The sequence below is a fragment of the Mastigoproctus giganteus genome, chromosome 11 (assembly GCF_048544385.1).
Source record: "Mastigoproctus giganteus isolate SK-2022 chromosome 11, ASM4854438v1, whole genome shotgun sequence".
Classification (NCBI taxonomy): Eukaryota; Metazoa; Arthropoda; class Arachnida; order Uropygi; family Thelyphonidae; genus Mastigoproctus; species Mastigoproctus giganteus.
Window position 1 is genome coordinate 64,143,919 of NC_143585.1, and position 21,178 is coordinate 64,165,096.

General features: G+C 37.7%; 1 protein-coding gene across 1 annotated transcript in view; it reads right to left on the minus strand.

The window, feature by feature from the left end:
* The window catches only part of LOC150078068 (calpain-15-like), a 190,113-nt gene that overhangs the window by 16,705 nt on the left and 152,230 nt on the right, over positions 1 to 21,178 (minus strand). The window contains exon 13 of the mRNA XM_090384450.1: positions 7,118 to 7,314. Coding sequence (XP_090240576.1) covers positions 7,118 to 7,314 — 197 coding nt within the window. The remainder of the gene's footprint in view (positions 1 to 7,117; positions 7,315 to 21,178) is intronic.

A 21,178-nucleotide genomic window follows, 5' to 3' on the forward strand; every position in this document is an offset into this window, starting at 1 on the left:
TGCATATCATAATTTACTTGTTTCAAATTCTTCAGTTTCATTTTCTGCCTACACCAAAGGTTTTTTTTTTTTTTTAGGAGTATTAGCAACTAAGGCCATATTGCTCCGGGAATATGCGGTGTTCATTCCCTGACCTTTCTGCATCCTCCGTATTTGGTGGTGACGGGCTCCAACCCCGGTCTAATCAAGAAGCGTATGCACTGCTGCTCCTTCCCACCTGGCTACGGAGGCGCCATACCAAAGGTTGCAACAATTGTAAAGCAGTTATTAATCAGTCCAAACTAGAGTTTGAACAGGCTAATCGCCTCCGTAGCTGAGTGGTCAGGAGTGGGAATGCAGTAACACATGCTCTTTGAGTAAACCGGAGTTCAAGCCCCTGACTACTAAATACGGTCGATCTACCAACATGCACTGGACCAGCGTGGCAGATTATGGTCCATTTCCCTCAGCATGAATTGTTGAGGAGGCTTCCATCCTGCAGTGGGTTGATAATGGCTGCAGTTTACCTTTACCTTAAGAGTAGAAAACTTGCTTCTTGCCCTAATGGTAGCCAAGCATTCTGGTCTCTTGCCAAAGCTATTTGCTGCAACTTTTGCCCATCTCTGCTCTCACCTCTGTCAAAGCCAGATGGTTCTGTTGTCACTTCAGCCAACGATAAAGCTGATCTGCTAGCCCATTTTTCTTCCAACTCATGTATTAATGATCTTGGTAAAACACCTCCCACCATTCCCAGCACCTTCCATTCAATACCTCCTGTTGTCTTCCATCAAAAGGATGACAGAAGGATTTTGATGAATCTTGATGCTAAGAAAGCTCAGGTCCTGATGGTATTTGTGAACTTGTTCTCAAAACCTGTGATCCCGAACTTGCTCCTGTTCTTTGCCGCCTTTTTCCACTTTCTTATTCCAAAGGTTTTTTTCCTTCTGCTTGGAAATTTGCTCATATCCAGCCAGTTCCTAAAAAGTGTGACAAATCCCTCTCATCCAATTAGCATTAGCATTAGCATTAGTAGAGGCATTTGATGCAAGAAAGCAAGCTTATGCAGCATCAGCCAAAAAAAAAAAAAAAAAAAGTAACATAAATAAATAAAAATAACCACTTCGACTTCACCCCTCTGTTCGTTCGAAATACCTGTCCAGCTGAGCCTTAAACTTATTTAGGCTATCAACTTCCACGACAAGGGATGGAAGTCTGTTCCACCCACCAACCACCCGCTGGCTAAAGGCAAATTTCCGCACATCTATCCTACATCTGTCTTTCCTCAATTTGAATTTATGCCCTCTCAGGTGATTTTTCTGAGCTAGAGGAAGAATCCCATCAGCATTGAGCATGCTCAAACCATTCAAGGCAATTATCATCCCATTGCAATTACTTCTACTCTTTCTAAAGTAATGGAGAAATCAATTAACCGCCAACTCTTAAACTACCTAGAAACCTTCTGTCTGATCAACGATCACCAGTATGGATTCCGTCAGTGTCAATCCATTGGTGATATTCTGGCTTATGTTACCCATTTATGGGCAAATTCAGTGGAAAAGTTTGGTGAAACACAAGTAGTTGCTTACTTTTTTTTTTATTGTTAATTGGTGCATCAGCTTCTGTGGCCATAATGCAGCTCCCAAGGTTTTTGCATCTTACTCTGAGCCAAGCCCGAGGCAGGATTCGAACCCGCGACCTTTGGGTTGCCAGGCAGGCACTTGACCCACCTGGCTAACCTAGTCGGCAAGTAGTTGCTCTTGACATCTCAAAGGCTTTCGATCGTGTTTGGCATAACGGTCTTCTAAACAAGCTTCCATCTTAGGGTTTGCCAACTGTTTTTTGTAATTGGTTATCCAGTTTTCTCTCTAATCGCTCACCGAGGGTGATGGTAGATGGCTCTCTATACTCTAACTTCTCCACTAATGCTGGTGTCCTCCAAGGTCAATTCTTTTCCCCACTCTTTTCCTATTGTATATTAATGACCTTCTTCCATTGACTGGAACTCCTATCCACAGTTTTGCTGATGATAGCACATTGCATTCCACATTCCATTTTGAGAAACCTTGTCCTGCTCAATCAGCTTCAACCTCTCGAAAATCTGCTACCAATTCCTTAAATGCCGATCTTCAGGTAATTCTCCAGTGGGGCAAAGACAACTCAGTTGATTTCAATCCTTTTAAAACTCAGTCTTGTCTTATATCTCGCAAAAAGGATTCTTCTGCTCCCATACTTATCTTTGGCAACACTCCAATTTTTAGGCAAAATGATCTCTCTCTTTTGGGGATTATCCTGACTTCTAATCTCTCTTGGCACAAGCATATTACAAATATTGCTTCCTCTGCATCTAAAAAACTTGGTTTTCTCTTTTGCTTTTGGCACTACTTTTCTTCCAAACATCTGTTCATTCTGTACAAATTGCAAATCCGCTGTACCATGGAATATTGTTCGTACCTCTGGGGCAGTGCCCCCAAAACCTCTCTCTCAGGCTTCTAGATTCCATTCAGAAGAGGGCAGTTAGGTTAATTAATGACTCCTTTTTTTTTTTTTTTTTTTGATTTGGTAGTTGTTGGCGCATCGGCTTCTGTGGCCATATTGCACCTCCCAAGGTTTTTGCAGTACTTTGATCCAAGCCTGAGGCGGGAATCGAACCCGTGACCTTTGGGTTGCCGGGCAGGTACTTTACCCACTCGGCTAATGACTCCTCTCTAACAGATTCTCTCGCTCCACTCGTTGTATTGGCATACTGTTTCTGCTGCATACCTTTTCTACAGATACTTCCATGGGCACTGTTCTTCTGAATTGGCTTCTATAATTCCCGCTCTCTCTTTCAAAACAGTCTGAACACATGCTGGCACCAGCCAACATCCATTAATGTCCAACTTCAAACTCACAGAACCAATTTTTCATCATCCTCATTTATTCATTCAACTATCATTTTCTGGAACAGCCTTCCTTCATACGTGTTTCCTGAAAATTACAGTCTACAGAAGTTCAAGTCTAATGTCAACAAATATCTTTTTTCGTCTTCTCAACCTCCAACCCAAGCATGGTACTAAGTACTATAGGATCTAATACCTCCCATGTTTGGGGTTTTCATAAAAAAAAAAAAAAAAAAGTAGAAATAAACAAATACTTATACAAACAATTATATTGTCATATATTAAAAAGTAAGAGATTACCTCAATCTTTTTCGTGGAATGCTTCCAGTCAATTCTCTTTTATGTGACGAATAAAATAAGATGAAAAAATTGAAAAAAAAAAAAAAAAAAAAACGAATTAATGAATTCCTACATTCATAGAGATACAACCAAATCTGATGCGGAACAGAACCGAAAGCCGAGAGCCCCCAGCCCGATCCCGAAACACATCAAACCACCGCAGCAAGACCATGAATGCGAGAAGACATTGTGTCATAATAAATAGTTAAAACTGGTTCCGATAATAAATAATTAAAATCACTGGTTAAAAACACTATTAAAATCACAATTAAAAAGATTAAAAACTATTTAAAATTAAACGGATTAAAAGTTACGATTTGGATGAATATTCAAATTAAACAAAATGCACAGCTATTTCCCTTCCTTATTTATTATCGGAACCAGTTTAAACTATTTATTATGACATGTCTTCTTGCACTCATGGTCTTGCTGCGGTAGTTTGATGTGTTTCGGGATCAGATTGGGGCTCTCGGCTTTCGGTTCCATTGCGCATCGGATTTGGTCGTATCTCTATGAGTGTAGGAATTCATTAATTCGTTTTTTTTCAAATTTTTTCATCTTATTTTATTCGTCACATATGAGAGAGAATTGACTGGAAGCATTCCATGATAAAGATTGAGGTAATATCTTACTTTTTAATATACTAAAATCGTGGAAGTTATTGAGCCCTGTAGCTCTGATTTTTTTACTAATTGTCATATATTGCACAATCCTCGGTAATTAGTTTAATTTCTCTTACCCACTGCTTTTGGTTCGTTCATGCCATATTATGTAAGTTTGCTTTTATAGCTACTCAGTCTATATTTTCTTTTGTTTTAATTATCCATTTCACTGTCTTATTTACACTTTCTACTTAATTTCTCCTCATTTTTCTTTTACTGTTGTCTCGGTAATTTATACATCTGCCACATAATATTTGCTATTTTTACTTCCATGTGCTTCTTACCACTATATCAGGCTTTATCCTACATTTATAGTTCTTTGTTTTAATTTTTCATTTAGTTTTTCATCTATATATATATATACACACACAAGGTGTGACAATAAAGTTTCGAGAATAATTTTGTTTCCGTCAAAGTGGCCACATTGTAAATTTTACGTCCTCCCGCTGTGTAGCCTGAACTCACCTCTATCTGCATGCAAAGGTAAACATGTCAGTCATTTCAGTCATTGTACAAGTTGGTTCGTGTAAAGATGTGTTTCAGTTCCATGTTATGTGAAAAATGGAACGCAATTTAGAGCAAAGAATTGTGATAAAATTTTTGGTGAAAAGTGGTGAATCGTCAATGGATATTTAAGAAAAGTCACCAGAGTTTATGGAAATTATACCATGTTACCGTCCTGAATAAGGTAAATGTTGGAAGTGATCACAGAATGGTAAGATGTACACTTGATATAAATGTAGGAAAGGAAAGGAAAAAACTGACTCGAGTAAATAATACAAAGGTCTTTGAGATAACAGAGGAGGAGAAAAAGCAGTATGTACTGGAACTTAAGAACAAGTTTGAGCTTCTGCAGACTGCTCAGGACCAAGATACCAACGAGGAATATTACAACTTTCTGAAAGTGATAAAGCCCAAGAAACCTATAGAGAAACAGAAATCCAAAGAAGAAAAAATTAGTCAAGAAACACTTGTCATGATGAACCGAAGACGACAAATGAAGAGCAAGAAAAACACTGACAGGGAGAAAATTGAGTATACTGAGTTATGCAAAGCCATTAGTTATGCAAAAGTAGAACAAGCATTAAGGGAAAACAAAGGATTTAAATCAGCAGTAATACAGAAAGACAAATGATACTGAAACTGAGGAATAGCGATGGTGTACTTATAAACAGCAGAGAAGGCATAATTCAAATAGCAGAAGACTACTATAGAGAATTATACAAGGAGCAGGGGAATGATGCCAGCAGTGGGGAAGATGGATTGCAAAGTAGCAACACATACGACATACCCGATATTCTTCCTAATGAGGTAGAACATGCATTGAAGAAAATGAAGACTCAGAAAGCCCCGGGGGAAGATGAAGTTACTGTAGAGTTGTTAAAATTGGGAGGAAGAGACATAACACAAAAACTGGCAAGGCTCTTCACAAAGTACATTAGAAAAGGTATGATGCCTAAGCAGTGGAATAATGCAATCATAGTTTTGCTGCATAAGAAAGGAGATAAATCTGAAATTGGAAATTACAGACCAATTAGCTTGCTATCCCACATCTACAAGTTGTTCACAAGGGTCATTACTAACAGATTAGAAAGAATACTTGATGAGAATCAACCGAAAGAGTAAGCTGGCTTTAGGACAGGATTCTCAACTATGGATCACCTTCATGTAATATCACAGCTAATGGAGAAAGCAAATGAATAAAAAACACCATTATGCCTGGCATTTGTGGATTATGAAAAGGCATTTGACTCCATACAGCATAAGGCAATGTTTCGGGCACAGGAAAGACAAGGCATAGATACTCTATATATTATGATTTTGAAGAAAATATATGAGAGTGCTACCTCCTTTATTAGACTAGACAAAGACAGTAGGAAATTTAAAATCGAGAAAGGAGTTCGACAAGGAGACACAATATCTCCGAAGCTGTTTACTGCTGCTCTTGAGGAAGCTTTCAGAAGATTAGACTGGTCGCAGAAAGGAGTGAATGTGAATGGAGAGTACCTAAACCATTTACGATTTGCAGATGACATTGTGGTCATAAGCCACGATCCCAAAGAATTAGAGGAAAATCTTAATCAGTTATGCACAGTTAGTAAGGATTTTGGACTAAAGATGAGTATGGCTAAAACAAAAGTAATGATGAACAAGTATGCCACGGAAAGGGAAATAATGATTGAAGGAGCAGTAATTGAAAAGGTGGAGTCATATACTTATCTGGGACAAGTTATTAGCTGTAATAATGATAAATGGCTGGAAGTCAAGAGAAGAATAAATTTTGGATGGATAGCATTCAGGAAATATAGTCACATACTGAAGAGCAATATCCCAGTTTGTCTGAAATGTAAAATAATGAATCAATGTATACTCCCCACCATGACTTATGGAAGTGAAACTTGGGCACTCACCAAAAGAATGGAAGAGAAGCTGAGAACTACACAGCGAAGAATGGAACGAATTATATTGGGAATCAGACTGTTAGATAAGAAGAGAAACACATGGATTAGGCATCAAACTCAAGTAAAGGACATTCTTATCAAAACTAAAGAACTAAAATAGTCTTGGGCAGGACACATAGCTCGAAGACATGATGACAGATGGACTAAGAAAATAACAGAATGGTACCCAGGAGGGGCTAGAAGAAATCCTGGAAGACAAAGGCGGAGATGGATAGATGAAATTCATGAGTTTTTGGGTAGTAAATGGATGGCCAGTGCTCAAAACAGAAGGAACTGGAAAGTTGCTGGAGAGGCCTTCATCCTGCAGTGGATTGAAAATGGCTGATGATGATGATGATGATACCATGTCGAAAATCAACAGTTCTTCAATTCACTAATATTTCTAAAAAGCATTCATGATAACAATACTGACACTGTTTTAAATGTCTAAGGAATAAAATTCTCCCACACACTCTCAAGGAAGTGGCATTATTTTAATTTTTTATTTAGTATCACCTGATATTTTATTATTCTTGGAGAATGTTTCAGTGCTTTTCCAATATTAAAAAAAATAAAAAAATCCCTACACTGTATTTAGAAATTTTTTTAAGTCTGAGTATCTGATTACATTGTACTCTCAACATTTTCAACGTTTCAGTTTATAATAGAATTGTATTACCCACTGGAAGGTACTTGGTAATTTAATATAGAAGGCATATAGTTCAAGATAAGAGATATTAAAAATAAAACACTCTAAAGATGTTAATTACTCATAGCTTAAAAAGTAAGAAAACAATTATACTAATATGAAACTTACTGGTATGCCAATGGTTAAAGGCAAGACAGACAAGAATATAAATACCAGGTTCTAACATAGCATGGCAACCTACAAAACCTCGTACTTGTCTTTTACTATGTTTTATCAAGATTCCCACTTGGCCAGTTGCAGGGTCTGCTGCTCTGAAAACTACTACACATAAATCCAACTGGCATCTCTGAGATCTTTCAGCATTTCTAATAAAAATTAATATCATATAATGCTAAAGTTTACTGTTCTTGAAACACAAATTTCAGATTTAATTAATATAGATAAGAGTAACAACTCAGAAGAATGAAAATAATAAAATAAGATACTCTTATGATATTATTTTGGTAACAAAAATACTAATTCTAAATAACAGATTTTTATTTGTCACCTCTCTAGGTCTGTCTTTGGCAACAGAATAAAACTGACATTTGCAGTGTAAATAAAATTTTTTAATTGTGGACCAATCCCTTGAACCCCTTTAACTTAAAGAATCAAGAAAAGGTATTTATTTGTCTGTTCCCATGTTCTGTTTCATCATGCAATTTTCTACTTAATATAACACAGGTGTTCTGTTATCTTCGTAAAATATGTATTGATTTCTACGTAATGTAAGAGCTTGTTAAGAAATAGAAAAAAAAAACAACAGCTAAAGAACAAACCTTGTTGGTGTATTTTCATAAAAAGTTTGTACAGTTCAAATTTAAATCACAAGCTATAAAGACAATTGGTATCTAAAGACCTTGAATGAATTACAGTAAACTCCCATTATAACACTCTTACTTGGAGTGCTATTCTACTTTTAAGTGCTCTTTTCTTTCAGTCCCATGATCAACACTGTGAAGAAGGGAAGGGGGCTCTCACTTATAATGCTTTTCCATTTATAGTGCTCTTTTGGCCAGTCCCTTCAAAAGCATTATAATGGGAGTTTACTGTATTTTGACATTAACAATATAACCAAGGTCATATTATCAAATCAATGGCTACCTAATTAATTATAAGATATGTAATACTACTGATATCTTGATATATCACTTTGCAATCTGTACATATAAACCTTCTTTACAACTGAAATCAAAGTTTGGAACATTTCAGGTAAGTGCAAAGTTCTATGGCCATTTTTATATTTTCTCCCATTTATTACTTTAGATGCCATTTCAACATCCAAAATGAAAAAAAAAGTAATAAAGTTTTCCTACTTTGAATATGTCTAAAATTTAGAAAGTAAATTTTTCACCCTTTGTTAGTGAAGTAAAAATCATTTTATTAACTCTCTGTATCCTATGGTACCTTCAACACCAAATAATCAAACTGTGAGGATAGCCCTAAACAATGTACCTCCTTGCGGCATCCATTAGTACCATTTACAGTGTCATCTGCCCACATCTTCACTGATAAGTGAAGATGTGGCAGATGACATGATTCAATATTCTACTTTCCAGGGTAGTTTCTTCATAGCTGTTCATTTCAACTATTACATGGAAAATAAATACTGTTGGCAACTTGGAAGAAAAATTGCATGTAAGCAAGCAGGTAAATGAACAACTTATTTATTTTTCTTAGTATTCTGGTAAAATGATAATGTCAAGTCAGTGTCTACATAAAGAAGATATCTATTTGCTGTTGGATGACATCCCATCTGATATGGATAGACCACTTAAAGATAGAGTTCTGATGATGAAGCCAGTTTCCTACACACAGAGTTTTTCAATTTCAGGTACCAGTGGCTCATTAGGAACACAAAATTCATTGCACAACCTTACATTAAATGGATATTTATTACTGATAAAGACATAGCTGAAGAAAAGCACACATTGAATTTTCACAAGAACTGGTAGAAAAGATAGATGGTGACAACAGAACCACATTTTTCATTACAAATGACTACTTACTCAGATTTGTTCTTTGAATTTCTGAATTACTTGCACTTTGTAAAGATAAATAATTAAAACATGGAGAATTTGATTACACAGTTCCAGATCAAAGTATTTCTTTTGGAAAGGATTACTGTGTTTACCTGCTGTCTAATTAACATGGAACACAATTATCACACAGAATTATGGTCACATTTAAAGTGTACCTGTTCAAAGTTTTTCTACATGTAAATGACTCCAAGATATAATGAATAACATCATATCTGATCCAAAGCTTCATCACTGTCAAGTAACAGGAATTACAAAAATTAGAATTGTATGTTATGCATATCAGCCTTCAGTATTTTTTGAGAAGATGGTATGCAATGCCCTGTAGGAACCTCAAGTACTAATTAAGTTTTCAGTCAAAGCTTGTTGTTTTGACAATTTCTCAATGATGTCTTATTTTTATTAAGAGAAACTCTGCTGATTATGATAAAACGTTTTTAACAGTTCTAAACATTCGGATCCATAAACAGAAGCATAGAAAGATAACTTTAACTTAGAAGCCGAAGCTTCTACTGTAGTAAAGATAAACACTATCTTGTACTACAATAACAAGTACAGTATATACTTGTTGTTGTGTTGTTATTTGGTTTTTAGTAGCATTAGCAACTAAGGCCATATTGCTCTGGGGATATGCGGTGGTCATTCCCTGACCTTTCCACATCCTCCGTATTTGGTGGTCACGGGCTCGAACCCCGGTCTAATCAAGAAGCGTGTGCTACGCACTGATGCTCCTGCCCACCTGGCTATGAAGGTGCCTAGTATATACTTGTATAATATACAAAGTTTATACAAAGGAGGAGTTTACAAAGGGGATATATATGGTGATCTTTTTTATGACCCAGATCACAAATATAAAAAGTGGTTACACTGCCTGTTTCTTGCAATGCTCAAAATGGCTCTTGTTAATGTATGTCATATTTTGTGAGATGTATTGGAAAATTTCCATGTTAAATTTTTAGATTGCTTTTGTTATATTACTAACAAAAGTAAAAGTTCAATCTAAGAAAAGAGGCAAGCTAAAAGAATCTTAGGCAGGTTAAAAGAATCTAAAAGACCAAGTTTTCCCTATCCAGTGATACTAGGCTGCAAAATAGAGGTGCTCACTGGCCTGAGATTCTGGATAACAGAGTGAGGTGCAAATTTTGTGCCTCCAGAAAGATCCAGATATGGTCACATTCAAAGTGTACCTGTTCAAAGTTTTTCTACATGTAAATGACTCCAAGATATGATGAATAACATCATATCTGATCCAAAGCTTCATCACTGTCAAGTAACAATAATTACAAAAATTAAAATTGTATGTTATGCATATCGGCCATCAGTATTTTTTGAGAAGATGGTATGCAATGCCCTGTAGGAACCTCAAGTACTAATTAAGTTTTCAATCAAAGCTTGTTGGTTTGACAATTTCTCGATGATGTCTTATTTTTATTAAGAGAAACTCTGCTGATTATGATAAAATGAGAGAACAAATATAGATTATAACCCAGTTTAATGTAAAATATACTAATAAGTAACAGGCAGTAGCTTTCGAGACTAACGAGTCTCTTTATCAACTGAAATTCAAATACAAATACAACGGATAAGTACAATGAGCTGAGTGAGGCACGTTATTCATGTGTTATTGTTGTTGCACGGACGTACGCTGTTTTTACTCCACTGATCATCTAGCATTAAAACGGTTGTCTCTAGGATGGGGTGTAGACGTATGCCTTTGTGGCGGTTTATTGCCTTTGGATTGTTTGATATGTTAAGTGTCTCTAGCCATAGGCAGTGGCGAAAGTGTCGTGAGTGGTCTACTATTTCAAAGTCACGTTTGGGATTAAGATCGTGGTTGGTGGCCCAAAAATGTTCCGCGACTGCGGACTGGTCAGTTTCGGCAAGCCAGATTGCTCTGTCATGTTCCATAAGGCGATCTTGGAGACGTCTTGATGTTTCTCCTATGTAGCAGCTGTCACAGTCTCTACAGGTGATGCGATATACTACATTGCTGCATAAGAGAGGTGTGACAGGGGTCTTCACACTGGAGACAAGTGATCGTAGGTTCCTGCAGGGTAACTGCACGCATTTGATGTTGTAATTTCTAAGAATCTTCAAGATCCGTCCTGACACGCCTGGATAATAGGGAATCGGACGGTATACCGTCTTGGGTGGGATGTGAGTTCTTGTGCCTATAATAGGCACCTGCTTAGCACATGGGATGGGTAACTACATTTGGTTAGGTCCGCCTTCACACAGGAGATCTCGTTATGCCTAATTGCATCAGTGCTGGAATGGCTCCAAGCCCTGGAGAATAGGGTACGGGCAGTGCTATTGAGATGACTTGGTGCGTGGCCGGATCTGTAGTTGGTGAATTGTCCACACCACATGGGTTTGCGGTATACTGAAGTCTCTAGATGTGGGTCTACGCGATGCACTAAGACATCCAGGAACGGGAGCATATCGTTGACCTCTAACTCTATAGTAAACTTGATGAAATTAGATAGGGAGTTGAGGTATTCCAGTAGTGCTGTTTCAGAGCCACGTGGTATTACAGTAAAAATATCGTCAACATATCTGCACCATGTTGTAATAGGTGTAGGTGGGTTCAGGTGTATCTGCTCCTCCAGATCTTCCATGGCGATGTTGGCTACTATGGAACTAACGGGCACCCATAGCAGTGCCATGTACCTGCTGGTAGACTGAATCCTCAAAAGTGAAGATGCTGCTTGTTAAGCACAGGTTGAGGGCGGTACAGATGTCATCAGTGGATAGTGATGTCCTGGATTGGAGGCTTAAGTCGTTCTCGAGGAGCCTTCTGGCGCAGTGCACGGCCTGTTGGACGGGAATTGAAGTGAATAAAGAAATCACATCAAATGATGCCATGACGGTGTTGTCAGGGATTGAAAGGTCCTTAATGAGGTGGATGAATTCACTCTTATTTTTAACGGTGTGTGAGGTATTTCCTACAAGAGGTGAGAGGAGGCGCGCGATATGCTTGGACAGTTCATACGTTGGGACACTGCAGCACGACACTATAGGTCTGAGGGGAATACCCGGTTTGTGGATCTTTGGCAATCCATAGAATTGCGGTAGTTGGCAGCCAGTAGCAAGTAGAAGACGCCGAGTTGTAGTCGAGATCTTCTTATCTTTAAACCATGTGTGGACGAGTTTATCAACATGTGTCTCTAGATGTTTCAAGACCTTAATGGGTGGATCAGATAGAGGTTCAAATACGTGTGGGTCTAGTAGTAGGGCCAGGGCTTTCTCTCGGTAGGTTGATCGGTCTAATACAACGGTCCAGCACCCTTTATCAGCAAGAAGTACGACAATGGAGTTGTCTTTTCTTATAGATGATAGGACGGCATGTTGGCGATGTTAAGGTTTGAGTAAGTTTTCTGAGTGCTGTGGAGGATTGCGGCAGTCCTGAAACGGATCTCGTTGGCAGTTTCTTTGGGAAGGTTGGTAATACTGGCTTCTATACCCATAGACCCAACAGCGCAAATTCATAAACTTAAGCATAGAAGCTAACTCCTTGAAGGCGAGCACACGTTCAAGTGATGCAACTTCCTTCGTCTTGAACCTAAGCAGCAAACAACTATCCATTGAACAGGTGAATGTCTTATCCAACGGCATGAAATTCGCTGTCATACCATCCAAACCTCCATTCACACAGCAAGCTATGGGTATAGAAGCCAGTATTACCAACCTTCCCGAAGAAACTGCCAACGAGATCCATTTCAGGAGACGGTATACCGTCCGCCTACATTCCCTATTATCCAGGCGTGTCAGGACGGATCTTGAAGATTCTTAGAAATTACAACATCAAATGCGTGCAGTTACCCTGCAGGAACCTACATTCACTTGTCTCCAGTGTGAAGACCCCTGTCACACCTCTCTTACGCAGCAATGTAGTATATCGCATCACCTGTAGAGACTGTGACAGCTGCTACATAGGCGAAACATCAAGATGTCTCCAAGATTGCCTTATGGAACATGACAGAGCAATCTGGCTTGCCAAAACTGACCAGTCCATAGTCGCGGAACATTTTTGGGCCACCAACCACGATCTTGATCCCAAACGTGACTTTGAAATAGTAGACCACTCACGACACTTTCGCCACCGCCTATGGCTAGAGTCACTTAACATATCAAACAATCCAAAGGCAATAAACCGCCACAAAGGCATACATCTACACCTGATCCTAGAGACAACCGTTTTAATGCTAGATGATCAGTGGAGTAAAAACAGCGCATGTCCATGCAACAATAATAACACATGAATAACGTGCCTCACTCAGCTCATTGCACTTATCCGTTGTATTTGTATTTCAGTTGATAAAGAGACTCGTTAGTCTCAAAAGCTACTGCCTGTTACTTATTAGTATATTTTACATTAAACTGGGTTATAATCTATATTTGTTCTCTCAACCATGGACCCCAGTACACCAGGCCCATTCATTACTATGATAAAATGTTTTTAATAGTTTTAAACATTCAGATCCTGAGTTATGATTTAAAAAAAAAATCTTAATTCAGGATCTAAAGGGCTAACCTGCCCATAAGCCTTTTTAAAAAAAAGGTTCAGTTCCTTCCTTGTTTATTGCAGTATTTCATTTTTAACTTGTAGCAGCTAAAATCTTTGGATGTTTCTTTCCAATAGAACATTTATACTTTTAGTTTTCATCTGCTAACAAATTTAACAAACTTAAATTTGTTAGCAGATGAAATCTTAAGCAACATGTAATCTTAAATTCTAGATGTATACAAAGAATTTAAATTCTTAAATTCTTTGTATACATCTTTTTTCAAATCTACTTCATTATTTTTCTCTCCTGTCTTTTGCAGTGCCTCTACTAGTTACATACAGTGAATGTATTTCAATTATCAACATCACGAAGAATGTGTGAGACTGTTTATACTCTTTTCACAAGGCTGCCGTAGCCGAGTGGTCAGGTATGTGGGTGCATAAGTACACGTGCTTTGAGTGACCCGGGTTCAAGCTCGTGACTGCTGAATATGGTGCTGCTTCTTGTATTCTGTCTACCTTGAAAACTCCTCTGACCGGTGTGGTCGTCCCGGAGTAAAAACAGAAAATTTATTTACTTATTATTGTTACTTAAAGCTAATAAAACTAAAACATATCTATATTCAAAAATTTGCAGCAATATACATTCAGTGATTATAGCATAATGACAACTGATAAGTTAAGCTTTTACAGAAAGAATAGTGTTAAAGCTCAAGGCAATAAAAGAACAAGATAAACCTTTAGTTCACAGTTATTTTGTTGAATAATGTAATATTCAAAGGTAGGAAATTTTTTGAGATAAATAAAAGTTCATTCAAGAACAATACAAAATTACCAACCCCATAGAACTCATGAAAAAAGGTAACATATGAGATGATTTCATCCCATTATCCCAATATAGTTCTGTTGGATATTTTGTTACAAAGATAGACAGGTATGGCTGTTCTAAGTGAAGCTTCTTAAATGCATTTTGAAAAACTTCACTTAACTTTATGTGTACTTATTTTTGTAAAACAGTAGGTACTCTGTATACCTTTTTATTTCAAAAATTTCTAACTGGTATATGTGAACCTATATTAGAATGCATCTGGCACTCAGCTTTTGAAAGGGCACCAACCACTGTTCAATAATGTGATATAAATAGTAATTAGCATGATATAACAAGAAAAATTAATCATTCTGATTTCTGCTCTCTCTTGTATTTCATAATATTCTAATGGCTGTTGAATGAATGGTTAACTAACCACAGCTTATTTATACAGCGAATGTGTTAAAATCAATAATTTAAAACATAATACATTTAAATATTCCTTAAGTTTTAAGAAAATATTTTCTTAATATGTTGTTTTATTTAAATGGGTACATAACTGAAACAGCAGGACAGGATTTTCACCCTTGTTCTAAAATTTGCTAAGCAAAGTGAGGCTTATTTAATTAACATCATTACAGAATAATTCCAAGTTGAGAAAGTAAATTTATTCCACACCCAGAGGTTATATACAAAGAGAGAACTAGATGTTTTAGCCAAATTACTGTAGAGCTTTTCTTCTATATTTGGAGACTGAATGCAGATAACAATAGAAATTAATCAAAAGTCTGGTTGTCACATGCTAACAAACCAGTTAGGGATTATTAATTCTTACTGGATGTATCATATGGGCAAAAGAGTTCGCACGTGTGTGTGTGTGTGTGTGTGTGTGTGTGTGTGTGTGTGTGTGTGTGTGTGTGTGTGTGTGTGTGTTATCATCCTCTATAATTAGCTGTGTGATCCAGAACCAGATGGTTAAAAGAAATCAAGATGCAAACAGCAACCTGATGGGGATTAATATATATATATACATATATATATATATTTTAAGTAGTTAATGGTATGTTTTCTACCACTACTTTTTTACCATAAAAAATGAAGTAGCAGAATTCCATATGGAGATGACAGCTCCCAGCCAGAAAAATTAACAGTCAACTAGAGAACAAAATTTTCTGCTCCCACCCATCCATTCTTTTTTTTTAAACACAGTTGAGAATCCTGGAATAATCAGGAAAGAACCCTATTTTGTAATTTTATGAATTTTTATCCAAAATTCCTTAATTGCAAAAGTATTAAGTATTAGTATTAATTACTAGTCAAAGTACTTGGTATTGATGCAGGGAAGCAGCTTAATGTTGCAACAACAAAAAAAGGAACTGATGTCACCTTCCTCACTTCAGTTACCTATTTTTCCAAGTATTTACTGAATCACTCATTAAATTTAGATAAACTTTCTTTCCTACACATCATAATGTGGGAGTTTATACTAATGGGCAATCACTCTTTGACAAAGGAAAATTTTTGGTCATCTATTCCACAATTATACCTTATCAAATTTATGCTCCTCTTGTGTATGTCAATCATGTAACTAGGTAAAGATTCTCTTTTCGGTTAGTTTATGCAAACCTTTTGAAACCGAAATAAATGGTGATTGGACTAGAAGCAGACCAAGAGGCAGGTAGAGTGATGGTATCAAGCAAGAGTTAGAAGAGGACGTACTGTAGCTAAGGCTAAAGATCTAACAGGAAATAATAACATGGAAATAGTGACTGGAAGGCTGATAGTCTAGAAGGAGTATCAACCTTCCAGTCATAGTACAGATCAGTCCTACAAATGATATTATATATTTATAGTATAATAAAATCAATCCTTTTAGATATAGCAGACCTTCTAATCCTTCTAGCATCATAAAATTTCCACCGGATATTACAGATTTGTATTACAATGATGATGGTATATAAAGATATACAACATGAAAATGTGAATCCATATAATGAGAGGCTGGTAAAAAAAAAAATGAAAAATATTAACAAGAAATGCGGAACTATTATAAAATGACACAAGAGTCATAAACATACAGTACCCATACCAGGGGCAGCATGTGATGTGACTGCATCTAATTATCTTAGTAAGATATAGTTAGATCAGATTAGTTAGACAGGATTTTCCTTTCAACAAACCCATGCTGTGCATCTGGAATAATTCCATTTTTGCCCATATGATATTGCAGTACATACTTAATCATGGATACAATAATTTTTTCTGCCACAGAACAAACTTAGATGTCTGTAATGACCCATTTTACTCTTGGAGTCACTTTTGTACATCTCCACATTTTCACATCTCCAATGTGCTGGAACTTTATCATCAGTCAACTTGCCATCATGCCTGCTATTCTTGTTGTGTCAATGTCATTAACATACAGGGTGACCATAAACGATTACCCTGATTAAAATATGCTATAATTTTTTAATGAACACTAACAGTTTTAAGCAGAAGTAGATACATAAGAGAATCTTATGTAACTAGCTTAGAAGTACAGTTTCCCCTCGATTTCGAGGAACTTCAATTTCCCAGATTTCGGATTTTCTGGACAAAATTCAGGATAATCAAAATTCCACTATACCACCATTTTCCAGACACCAAACTGTAATTCATGGGATGTCTGCCAGTTAGCATGCACAGCAGCAATACTGTTTTTGTTGTGTCTGGCTGTGAGCATGAGGACAGTGCACTTTGTATCAACATTTATCCATTGTTAGTATTATTTCAAATCGTTTTTGTGACCAGCAAAGGCTTCAAAACAGACAAGTGTTAAAAGAAAGGATCTGCATTTGAGTGTCGGTCAAAAGCTTGAGTGATGCCTCGATGGCCAGTCTTTATGAGCAATATGGAGTTAAAAAGCAAACTGTTTCTGATATTCGCAAGGCCAAAGGAAAGCTCCAATGCTTTGCAATAAAGTACAATATTGAAGGTATGGGTTCGGTGAGTGACAGAAAGCACACGAAAGTAAGCAAAGATAATTAGCATCAGTAGAGGCATTTGATGCAAGAAAGAAAGCTTATGCAGCATCAGCAAAAAAAAAAAATAAATAAATAAATAATAATAATAAATAAAAAATAACCACTTCCACTTCACCCCTCTGTTCATTCGAAATACCTGTCCAGCTGAGCCTTAAACTTATTTAGGCTATCAACTTCCACGACAAGGGATGGAAATCTATTCCACCAACCAACCACCCGCTGGCTACAGGCAAATTTCCGCACGTCTATCCTACATCTGTTTTTTCTCAATTTGAATTTATCCCTCTCAGGTGATTATTCTGAGCAAGAGGAAGAATCCCATCAGCATTGAGCATGCTCAAACCATTCAAGGCTTTATACACCTCTATCAGATCCCCTTGCTGGTGCCTAGTCCCCAGACACTGTAATTTGCAAAACTTAAGCCTTTCTTCGTAAGAGCACCCCTTTGTTCCATTCACTAATCTTGTTGCCCTTCTCTGTACTCGTTCCAGCATCTCTACATCCTTCTTGAAATGAGGCCTCCAGACCTGTATACAGTACTCAAGGTGTGGCCTGACCATTGCCTTATACAAGGGAATAATCACCTCCTTATCCCTGCTAGAAAAATTCCTATATATCATTGACAACACACCATGAGCTACTCTTGCAGCCCGTTTGCACTGCTCAGAGAACTTCATATCTGCCTGCACAACCACCCCCAGGTCCCTTTCATTCTCTACCACTGTCAGTGTAGTACCACAGAGTTGATACGTTGCTCTGGGGTTGCTGTTTCCCATATGTAGTACTTTACATTTGTCAATGTTAAACTTCTGCCACCTCTCAGCCCATCTGCTCAACCTTTCCAGATCCCGTTGCAGTAGCATAGTGTCAGTAGTGTCCTTGACAACCCTGCCAACCTTCGTATCGTCTGCAAACTTGGACATTAAGCTGAATATACCATCATCAATATCATTTATAAATACAGAAAACAATAATGGACCCAATACTGAACCCCGAGGGACTCCACTAATAACATTAGTCCACGATGAGCAGTGTCCATTGATTACCACTCTCTGTCTTCTCCCCCTCAACCACCCCTTTATCCATAGCAGCAATTTGCCTCCAATGTCACACTGCTCCAATTTGTGTAGCAGCCTTCCATGTGCAACAGTATCAAAAGCCTTTCTAAGATCCAAGTATATAAAGTTATTCCGTGCATCCAGTTCTTTTGTGACTGCATCATAGTATCCAATCAAATTGGTCAGTCAAGACTTCCCCTTAACAAAACCATGCGGTGTCTGAGCTATAACTGAAATCTTGTCTAGATGATCCTGCAGTGCTTCTTTAACCAGTGCCTCCATTAATTTTCCAGGAACAGAAGTTAAACTAACTTGTCTATAATTACTTGTGTCGCCCTTTGATCCTCCTTTGTGAATTGGGGTCAAATTTGCACATCTCCAGTCCATGGGTACTTCCCCTGAGTCCAAGAAGCTCTCATAATTATGGCTAAGGGTTTGCTTACTTCCTTTGCTGCCTCCTTTAATATAACTGGATATATCCCATCCACCCCAGGTGCCTTTCTTGTATTTATCTTCAACAATTTCTCCTCCACTTTACTCTCAGTTATTAAAAGATTCTCTAGCTTACTGCCAGAGTTGAATACACCTCTGGCATTCCCCTCGCCGAATAACTCCTCATGTGTGAATGTCGATGCAAAATATTCATTCAGTTTGTTAGCTACCTGTGCAGGATCATCAACAGTTGACCCATCGATATCAAGTGGACCAATCTGATTCATCCCCTTTCTTCTAGAGTTTACATAAGTAAAGAACTCTTTGCTGTTTTTCTTTGCATCCCTTGCCAAACATTTCTCTTAATCTGCCTTCGCCTGCCTAACCTCCTTTGTAACTTGGTTACAGATCAACTTGTATCTATCATAGGCTTCTGTGTCATGTGTTTAATTTGTATGTATCCCATGCATTTTTCTTCTCTGCCATACGTCTCATTAGTTAATCTGACATCCATTTAGGCCTAAACCTTGAACAATATTTCTTAGTTGGTATGTAAAGCCTAGTAGCTTCCAAGATAAGTTCTTTGAATGCTTCCCATTTTGAATTTGCTGTTGGTAACATCATCAGTTGGTCCCACTGTATAGAATTTAAATACTGTCTCAGTCCACTGTAGTCGCCTTTACGGAAGCAATAACCCTTCCCTTTATCCCTAATGGTAGTTACCTCTTTGAGTAAATCCCACTTCAGCATACTGTGTTCACTACCACCTAGTGGTTCATTTATCTGCAGATTCTTAATGCATGAAGAATCACTACTGATAATCAAATCAAGAGTATTACTCCCTCTAGTTGCCTCCCGAACATGCTGATGTAGAAAACAATCATCCAATAAATCGACAGAAGCCTTGCTAGTGTGTGAGTGACCAGCCCCCAAATTACAGTCAATATCTGGGATATTAAAATCCCCCATTATAAGACTCTCTGATTTACTGGCCCACTCTATTTCCCCGTACAGTTTCTTATTATACTCATCAGAGTCATTAGGCCTATAGCACACTCCTACTCTCAATTTTGATCTCCCAATGCTTATGTCACACCAAACTGACTCGACACTGCAGTGTCCAGCAATGTCGACTGGCTTCTCTTCCTTGGATTTTATGTATTCCTTAACTAATAGCAAAACCCCTCCTCCCTTCCTATCCTGTCTATCCTTTCTGTAGATATTGTACTCCCCAAATTCCAGTTCTGCATTCCTTATATCTGTGTGACACCACGTCTCTGAAATCCCTACAATATCTGCCTTTGATGTTTTGAGCAATACCACAAATTCATCAAATTTATTTACTAAACTCCTAGCATTGGTGTACACGCAAGTATACATGCACCTGTTCTTTTTCTTAGCTACCCTAACACAACCTATGTGTTTATTTGTACCCCAATGATTCCCAGCAGTCTCTGAAATATCCTGCATCTTATTTTCCAGGCTGCGGCTCATTCCAATAGAAGCAGTGCAAGAATCACTTTCACCTCTGCCAGTGGCTACTGATAATCTATTAGTCCTTGTATCCCCCCAATCTAGCAGTTTTCCGACCCACCTAACACTGCCTCGATAGCATCAGCAAACATTCTTGCACCCTTTCTATTTAAGTGTATCCCATCCCTGTAGAAGCAGTCTCTCCTGTTAACAAGTACAGACCAGGCTGAAAAAAATTCTACCCCTTGAGCCTTGCACAATCTTTCCAGGGCCGAATTGATCGACAGGGCTCTCATCATATACTCTCTCCTATCGTGTCTGGGCAGAACTGCAGACACTTTCAAATTCAACCCTAATTCATGGCTTTTTTTCAACAGTGACCTTTTTTTTTTTTTTTTTATGAGAACCCCAAACGAGAGAGGTATTAGAACCTATAGTACTTAGTACCGTGCTTGGGTTTGAGGTTAAGAAGACGAAAGAAGATATTTGTTGACATTGGACTTGAACTTCTGGAGACTGTAATTTTCAGGAAATACGTATGAAGGAAGGTTGTTCCAGAAAACGGCAGTTGAATGAATAAATGAGGAAGATGAAAAGTTGGTTCTGCGGGTTTGAAGTTGGACAGTAAATGGATGTTGGCTGGTGGCGGCACGTGTTCGGACTGTTTTGAAAGAGAAAGCAGGAATTATAGAAGCCAATTCAGAAGAACAGTGCCATGGAAGTATCTGTAGAAGAGGCATGCAGCAGAAACAATGCGTCTATGAGAAAGCGAGTGGAGAGACTCTGTTAGAGATGAATCATTAATTAACCTAACTGCCCTCTTCTGAATGGAATCAAGAAGCCGGAGAGA